This window comes from Asterias rubens, chromosome 15 (genome assembly GCF_902459465.1).
Source record: "Asterias rubens chromosome 15, eAstRub1.3, whole genome shotgun sequence".
Classification (NCBI taxonomy): Eukaryota; Metazoa; Echinodermata; class Asteroidea; order Forcipulatida; family Asteriidae; genus Asterias; species Asterias rubens.
Genome location: NC_047076.1, coordinates 2919397 through 2928888, shown reverse-complemented (window position 1 = coordinate 2928888; position 9492 = coordinate 2919397). Strand labels below are relative to the sequence as shown.

Genomic DNA, 9492 nt, shown 5'->3' with positions numbered 1-9492 from the left:
CTCGCAGCCCCATTTAAAGGGAAGGTACACGTTTGGTATTTACTCAAAACAAATATAACTTAAAACTGACTTGGTAACGAGCATTTGAGAGCTGTTGATAGTATAAAACATTGTGAGAAACGGCTCCTTCTGAAGTAGCATAGATTTTGAAATAGAGGTGATTTCTCACTAAAATAATAGAAGTCTTCTGCTAGAAGTCTTTTATAATAAAAGATATCTGAAAGCACAAAGGTGTTTTTACTTTCATCATTTTCTCTCAACTCCGATGACCAATTGAGCTCAAATTTTCACAGGTTTGTTATTTTTTGTATATGTTGAGATACACCAAGTGAGAACACTGGTCTTTGACAATTACCAATAGTGTACCTTCCCTTTAAGGTGCAATTTCAAGGATGTTAAATTGGCATTCCTGAAAATAAGGTTTGTTGGAAATGCGAATTGGTTTATGCGGGTAGGGTTTGGTTGGAATATAATGTGTATTGCCTCAAACTATAACCCCATAAAGTATTCCATTCCAAAAAAAACACGGGGCTTCTCCATAATGCAACTCGTTTAGTCAGAACGCACAATAAAACTACAGGTCGTTATATCTTTTGTATAGCTCCATGGTATTTACACTTGCTCTTTGCTATTATAGGACCTGCATCCGCGATAGAATTTATAGAAAGAAATACAAACTACGAACACGGTCATATACCCTTGCCCGTGCCTATCACTAATTGTTTGCGGTCATAAAGCGTGTCTCCAAAATGAGCACAGTCATCACAAGAAGTTCAATGTCACGTTGATCCTTTTTTTTTTCGTTGCAGTTAAGTTTCAAAATAGATGCAAGTTAAATATTTCGTTTATAAACGACACCTAATCCATGCTGTCACAACGTAAACACATATCAATTAATAGTGAGAGTGCTTGTTTTTTTTTTTAGTTTAAAGGCAGTGGACACTATTGGTAATTGTCAAAGACTAGCCTTCACAGTTGGTGTATCTCAACATATGCATAAAATAACAAACCTGTTGAGCTCAATCGGTCATCGAACGTGCGAGATATAATAACGAAAGAAAAAAACACCCATGTCACACGAAGTTGTGTGCGTTTAAATGGTTGATTTCGAGACCTCAAGTTCTTAATCTGAGGACTCAAAATCAAATTCATTTCATTTATTTTTCATGGAAATTTACTTCTTTCTCGAAAACTATGGCACTTCAGAGGGAGCCGTTTCTCACAATGTTTTATACCATCAACCTCTCCCCATTACTCGATACCAAGTAAGGTTTTATGCTAATAATTATTTTGAGTAATTACCAATAGTGTCCACTGCCTTTAAAGGCACGGGGGACTATTGGTATAGCTACTCAAAATCATGGTTAGAATCATTGAGGAATTCTGGGGGTAATGATCAATGGAGAGCTGTTATAAAACATTGTAAGAAACGGCTCCCTCTGACGTCGTAGTTGTTGTTTTGAAAGAGGTTGTTTCTCAAAATATCAAAAGTTTTCTCAGTCCTGAAGTCTTTTATGATGCAACTGAAAGCACACACATTTTGCAAAAAAGGGTGTGATAGTTATCCTTTCATTATTCTCTTTGAACTTCAATTACCAATTGTGTCAAAATTTTAATAGACTTTAGATGTTATGGTATATTTTATACTTTATATTTTATGCATATAAATTGGGAAATACGAAGTGATAATACTGGTCTTAGACAATTACCAATAATGTGTCCAGCAGCCAACTTCACCCGAAACGCTAGGGTTAATCCTATCTCAGGTTTATAGGATGAGTAACTCTTCCTAACTTAGGATGGGTTCAATGCGTCCTAATAACGTCCATGGGTACGGAACTGAACGTGTCCTTATTAAAGGCAGTGGACACTATTGGTAATTACTCAAAATAATTATTAGCATAAAACTTTACCTGGTAATGAGTAATGGGAAGAGGTTGATGGTATAAAACTTTGTGAGAAACGGCTCCCTCTGAAGTGGAGTAGTTTTCGAGAAAGAAGTAATTTTCCACGAATTTGATTTCGAGACCTCAAGTTTAGAATTTGAGGTCTCGAAATCAAGCATCTGAAAGCACACAACTTCGTGTGACAAGGGTGTTTTTCTTTCATTATATCTCGCAACTTCGATGACCGATTGAGCTCAAATTTTCACAGGTTTGTTATTTTATGCATATGTTGAGATACACCAAGTGAGAAGACTGGTCTTTGACAATTACCAATAGTGTCCACTGTCTTTAAGTATTAGTAACAATATTAGGTAGATTATTAAGTATTAAGTATTAGCATTGGAGTATCATAAGTTAGGAAGAGTTTGGTGAAATCAAACGACTGTGCCTTTAAGCAGTAGGGGAGTTGTACAGATTTTGTTATGAAGTTAATACATTCAGTCAATAGTGACCCTGCGTGAACAAATCGCCAGCTGATTGGGAGGGACCCTCTTCATTTTGTGCACTGAACTGATCATCAGTGCTGTACAGTGACGGTGTGGTGACGAACAGCGAGTTGCCAACTCATGCCTCGTTTCCGCTGCGTGTAAGCACTGCTTTTTCTTCATGGTGCGTTAAATGATGATCGCAAAAAAGTTGTCAGTCAGTTTGACAGATACACTCATCGCGGTTAGCCGGCGGGGGACCCTTTCCAGTTAAAGCATCATTCGACAAGACGGGTTGGTGTTGGATTGTTTTGAGTCCCTTCTCTCTGGTTGAACTTCATACACCCGGACATGAACCTTTAGGGTGTTCATGGTTCCTTGATTCAACATTTTGGTCCAAGCTTTGGCGCTACCGTCACCAACACTTAGTGTACTTCATTGGACTTTTGAAGCTGGGGGCGAGGGCATGTGATGCTATCGTGGTATGAACATCGATAGATACACGAACATGATTCATGCCGGTTCAAATTCTAAGGTTCATCTCTGTACATGAATGTCACATTATAAACAGTGATTTTAGGTGACTTGGTTTTGAGAGTTTTTTGTACGTCGTGTGGTTACAAGTAAATATTATTTGACGAGATTGCAAATCTGACGTTTTGATAAACTGTGGTACAGAATGGCAGCGACCACAACGGGTCAAGAACTGACTTCAAGCTCATCGTATCTCGTCACTTATAATGACACCGGGAACACGGGGTACGAAAGCACCCCCTTCTACGAGTCCACATCCCCGGGGACGAACGACGACTACGACGGGGAGTTTAAATTTGACGACTACACTCAAAGATGCATTGTGTCGGGCATTTTTATCGTCGTCTGTATCGTAGGGACTTTCGGCAATGGCTTGGTCATTCTTGCCGTCTTGCTGTCCAGAAAACTCCGGACGGTCACCAATGTCTTCGTGGTCAACCTTGCAGCGGCTGATCTCCTGGTGTGCTTCGTGCTGCCTTGGAACGCCGTGGGACTGCTGACCAAACCGGGAGACGGGTGGCCACTGCCGGATCAACTCTGCGTAGCTGTGGCATTGATTAGCTTCACCTGCGTAGGGTGTAGTTTGTACACCCTAGCCACCATCGCCATCAACAGGTGGATGTTAATCACACGGCCTTCTAAGACATACAGGACTTGTTACACCCCAGCCTATCTAGCGGCCATGATCGTCATCGTCTGGCTGGTGCCGTTCTTAGTAGCATTCGTCCCGCCTAGGTTTGGGCTGGGTGCTCTGGGCTACACGGAGAAATACAGCACCTGTACGCATAAGAACGCGCATGCTTTAGCGATGTACTACAGTCTCCTCCAATCTGTGGTGTTATTCCCTGTCCCCTTCGTCATCATCATCGTCAGCTACGTGAAGATCTTCAAGCACGTGAAGCAGCACACCAAAGTGATGAAGGACCAGTCTGAGATGTCTGCTGAGACTTCAAACAACCGCGACTCCACCCACGAGTCAGTGAACACACGGGACAGCGCCATCCGTGGTACCTCAAAGTCAGACCTGTCCCCCAGGCGGCCCCGAGACGCGAGCGTCATCAAGAAACGCCTCAGTAGACGTCAGGTCGAGATAACCAAGAACCTTTTCTATGTCGTGTGCGCGTTCACCATCTGCATCGTGCCGTACGGAGTGGCCCTCTTGATACCTCCAAGCGACCCGGTCATTCCGTGGACGGGAGCTTTACTTGTGATTAACAGCTGCATCAACCCCATCATCTACGCCACGAAACACCCGTACTTCAAGCAGGTCTTCAGGCTCATGCTGGGGTGCCAATGTGGTAAGATCCCTGAGCAGTCAAACTTCCTCCGCTCAGTGAGGTCTACGGTGAGGCGAACGTGAACCTCAACTTGAGGCACACGTTAACTTTAAAAATACAATCCGGTTAAAGCTGACCTAATTATTCACACCGCTTTAGTGGGGTTCAACGTGAGGTTATTTGAAACCTCAGTTTGGGCATCTTCCTGAGTCCATGGTTTGTGGAAAAACTATACACTTGAAAACAATTATGTCGAGATGCCCCTGGAGGTAAACCCAAGCAGTTGAACCCCGTACCGTCACTTAGTGACGGGTCCAGACGACGTGATCTCAAACTTCAGTATGGGCATCTTCATACAACAAACATAACTTGTCATCTAACTTTATTAAAACAAATAATATAATGTTGCGGTGCCTCACCCGCACGCTTTCGAGCGTTATAGTGATGTTCACAGTGAAGTTCTCAAACTTCAGTTTGGGCATCTCTCTCCATGGTTTTGAGCAAGTTGTCATGACGGGTTAAAACATGTTGGGGTGCCTCTGGGGTGTATACCCGAGGTTCACACAGTGTGGTGATGTCAAACTTCATCAGTTCAAACAAAACATTTACTTATCATTTTAAAAACAGAATGCTGGGGTATCAAATGCGGAAAACAACGCTAAGTTTTTGAACACCACTATTGGTAATTACTCAAAATAATTATTAGCATAAAACCTTCGAGTAATGTGGAGAAGTTGGTAGTATAAAACATTGAAACGGCTCCCTCTGAAGTGGAGTAGGTTTCGAGAAAGAAGTAATTTTCCACAAACTTGATTTCGAGACCTCAAGTTTAGAATTCGAGGTCTAGAAATCAAGCATCTGAAAGCACACATCTTCGTGTGACAAGGGTGTTGTTTTTCTTTCATAGTTATCTCGCAACTCCGACGACCAATCGAGCTCAAATTTCCACATGTTTGTTATTTTATGCATATGTTGAGATACAGCAAGTGAAAAGACTGGTATTTGACATTTACCAATAAAATCCACTTGCTTTAAAGTGAGCTGCGGTGAGACTAGGTAAATGTGAATCTCAATTTGATTCAATGAACCTATAAACAGGTTCATGATATTGAGGTGGTCTTCGACCTCAGTTTAAGGCATACAAAATTACTATTGTTTTATGGTGTTGGGATTCGTAAATTGAAAGCTATAGTACGCACCATAGTTTATCAAAACAAGCTTTCGTAACAGCGCTTCCAAAACTTTCCACTGTTTACAGTGTTTTACAGTTCCTTATATAGAGTGGATAATTATTATTTGATAGAAAGTTCCTTTTTTTGTATTGTTAATACTCTTGCCATGTCCAAAGTATATAGTCATTATTTTGTATACTAAAACAGGGTTGATTTCCAGTCATTTACTTCGAGCTTGTTAAATACTTTTTTTTAATCCCTGTTGGTTATTTAAAGAGTAAATTAAAATGTTACAAACAAAATCAACAGTACATTTTGTTGCATATAACCAAAGCCTTATGATTTCATTAACCAGATATTTATTGTAATTATTCCGATATTCAATCAATTAATGAACCATAGTGAACTTGACCCAGATGTATCCCCCCCCCTTAACCACGTGAATCATCAGATAACTCATCAGGGAAGCAGAAATGGGCATGGTACCAGTCACAAGTTGTATATGTTTCATGGTAAATTGGCTGGTAACCTTATTTTGGTAAGCATATCTTTGTTGGGCTTATAGCTACTTTTTGTGTTTTATGAAATTTGGCCCAAGTTTGTTACCCAAAACTCCCAAAGACACTGTAAAAGTTTCACTCAACGTAAATCATAATATAATACAAAAAGTGCCGTGTTGGTGTAAGTGTGTGTGGGAGGGGGGGGGGGGGGGGGGTGCTGCAGGTGAGAACTTCAGACCTGAAGTCTTTTATTCAGGCATCTTAACGCAATAATTACAATTATATATTGTGACAATCAGGGATGTTTTTTTCTTTTATTATTCTTTTCGATGACCAATTATTGAGTCCAAATTTTTCGCAGGTCTGTTATTCTATGCATATGGGTTATCCATCGAGGCCAATGCCTATAGACCAATAATACATTTAAATTGATGAATGTGTTACAGTTATTATGAGCACCTTTTGTCACGAGCTCCTCGTTGTATTACATACTCTACGCTTTCATTTTCACTTTCTGAATTACATCAACAAAAACAGCCCTTCTGTTTAAATTGATCTATGAGAGCGCCGCGCGACATCTGTTTTACAACTGTGTTCTTGAACCTAAAATAAAAACAGGAAACATCTCTTCCGAAGAAGTTATACGTCTCGGTTTCGAGTTCTTGTTTTGTTTGTTTGTTCATCCTTGAGAGCGAAAAACATGTTCATGTTGCAAAGGGCACAAAGGCAAAGACCGAGGGCAACAGAGGCCGTGTAATTTCAGGGCCCAGTGTTACAGAGCTGCTTATGAAGGCACTTGACACTATTGGTAATTACTCAAAATAATTGCTAACATAAAAACTTACTTGGTAACCAGCAATGGAGAGCTGTTGATAGTATAACACATTTTTAAAAACGGCTCCCTCTAAAGAAGTAATTTTCAATTAAAATAATTGAATTTGATTTCGATACCTCAGATTTAGATTTTGAGGTCCCGAAATCAAGCATCTGAAAGCTCACAACTTCATGTGACTAGGGTGTTTTTTCTTACATTATTTTCTTGCAACTTCGACGACCAATGGGAGACTTTCTGGGACAATAGAGGGCAGCAGACTTACCGGGTAAATCCATTGTTCTCAGAATTATGCGCATGTTCAGAACTACGTAAACAATGGAAATTTACCCGGTATGTCTGCTGCCACCTAGCGTTGGAAAGTCTCCTATTGAGCTCAAATGTACGCAGGTTCGTTATATATTGTGCATCTGTTGAGATACACCAAGTGAGAAGACGGGCTTTGCAAAAGGTGTCCAGTGTCTTAAAGCTGAAAATAATGCTTAACATGGTTTGTCTGCTTAACATGTGACATAGCGTTTTGGCTTGTAACTTTATTCTTGTATAGGCATACTCCTGTGCTCAACTGTTTGTTGAGCTATACACATAAGTATAGCTCTGTGAAACTGGCCCAATGTGAGGCAAGACAATAATGGGTGAAACACATCTTTGTTAACTCCTGATGAACATTTAACACAAAAAGGGTGAACAAAGGACAATTCCGGCCAACAATGAGTGAAGGCAAATATAACTTCCGAAACAAAAGCCTGATTCATTTCAACTCTGCATGACAGTAATCTAAACGTTGTGACGAACTTGACAATTCATTTTATGTAAATGCTGTCTGATTGAATTTAAAGGGATGCTCCGCATAAAATTTGTGCTGGTTTTTGTCACATGGTATACTTTTTAAAGAATAAGAGGTTCTCAAATCTCAAAAATCTGAAATTATGTTTCATCCTATAGGCCTATACAGGCAGTGGACACTATTGGTAATTACTCAAAATAATTATTAGCATAAAACCTTTCTTGGTGACGAGTAATGGGGAGAGGTTGATGGTATAAAACATTGTTACAAACGGCTCCCTCTGAAGTGGAGTAGTTTTCGAGTAAGAAGTAATTTTCCACAAATTTGATTTCGAGACCACAGATTTAGAATTTTAGGTCTCGAAATCAACCATCTGATGAAAGCACGCAAGGTGTTTTTTTCTTTCATTATTATCTCGCGACATTGACGACCGATTGAGCTCAAATTTTAACAGGTTTGTTATTTTATTCATATGTTGAGATACACCAAGTGAGAAGACTGGTCTTTGACAATTAACAATAGTGTCCACTGTCTTTAAGAGATTGTCATAGATTGGTTTTTGTCAACATAATGCTGATGTGTGTAGGCATCACATGTGAAAGTTTAAACTGAAAGGCAGTGTGTATTTGTTGAGAAAACAAAGCGACAATGTCACGGTATTTTCATAAAGAAAAACGAAAATTCATCCACGGTTTGTGAGGTCAATATATTGCAGCGGGTACCAAGCCGCCTGTGAACGCATCTTCGAATCTCAAAAGCTCAAACTTGAAGTGAGTTTTGTGATATTCAAATCTGTCGACACTTTTTATTGAGTTCTAAAGTACGACACTACCTATATATAACACAATTGTTGGACTAATCTCGTGCACGCTAAAAAACACACTAATGAAACAGGTTAGAGCTGTCAGCACTAAAGGTGAATGCAACCCCCCCCCCCCCCCCTCACTAAAAGTAATAAACATAAGCCCCTTTCATACTATGCGTTTCCCCGGGGTTACCCACGGCCGGGGTTATATCCACGGGGAATAGAAGTCGGTCGTTTCTCACTTGATTCGCTTTACCCCCGGTCTGCCCCGGCGAATGATCACCCCCCCCCCCCCCCGAGTACGGGTAAGCGGCAAGACCCAGGGGTATTTGTAATCTCCCGGGAAATAAATACTAGTTAAACAAGCGTTTTTGGTCTATCTCTAATGAAACAGGTTGGAGCTGTCACCACTAGGGTGCAAACCCTCCTGGTGGTGTGAATGAAACCATACAAGAAGGACAAACAAACCATTATCTCACAAGGCAGACACTTTGCACATTAACTACAAAAACATTAATGTCTGAGGTACCAGGAGTGTCATGTCACTTAAGATCCGCGACAATATCCTTCGGGTATTTTCATTTGCCCGTCCCTAAGCCAACACCCCCCCCCCCCCCCCACACACACACACACAACCAAAATCCACCTCAGTTTTCCCCCATGGCCGAAATTGAATGTTGCGACAAACCAAGTGGACCCACATTAAAGATGCTATGTCATATTTTTGGCCCCAAACATTAAAAAAAAGATTTTTTGAGTGAATGGTATTTCAAAGAGTATCACCCGCTCTAACGAAAACTTAACTTTTACTTTTAATGGTCAGCAACCATGACAAAAATTTAAAACGTTTCTTATAAAACACACAAGAATTGGTCACGTGATATATTGTCGGGATCCCGACAAAAACTAATTTTGAGCACTTTATTTCACTGCTACTAATAATTGGCGGACTTTTTCGAGCAATGGCTCAAATGAAAGCTTGTAACTTTCTCGACCCCCATCAAAATACCTATTGAATGTTAAATCAAAACTTTTGGGTCAAATCGGCCAAAAATCTGACATAGCATCTTGAACGCAACTGTTCCAGCTCAAGAACAACGCTAGTGTATGTAAGTCCGTCATTATCGTAAAAGTAAATGTTTGTTCGGAAGAGTACCAAAATTGAATGTTTACCCCCTCCCTCCCCCTTAAATTACAAGCTTGTCCTGTTGGGA

At 40.4% G+C, this 9492-nt stretch overlaps 1 protein-coding gene across 1 annotated transcript; it reads left to right on the top strand.

The window, feature by feature from the left end:
* Positions 1-2474: 2474 nt before the first annotated feature.
* On the top strand, positions 2475-4929 carry LOC117300398 (alpha-1B adrenergic receptor-like). Its single transcript, XM_033784182.1, has one exon. It carries the CDS (start codon positions 3051-3053, stop codon positions 4263-4265), a length of 1215 nt encoding a protein of 404 aa, XP_033640073.1. The 5' UTR covers positions 2475-3050; the 3' UTR covers positions 4266-4929.
* The last annotated feature ends 4563 nt before the right edge of the window (positions 4930-9492 follow it).

Coding starts and splice junctions, on each gene's coding strand:
- LOC117300398 (XM_033784182.1), top strand. CDS start 3,051: ATGGCAGCGACCACAACGGGTCAAGAACTGACTTCAAGCTCATCGTAT.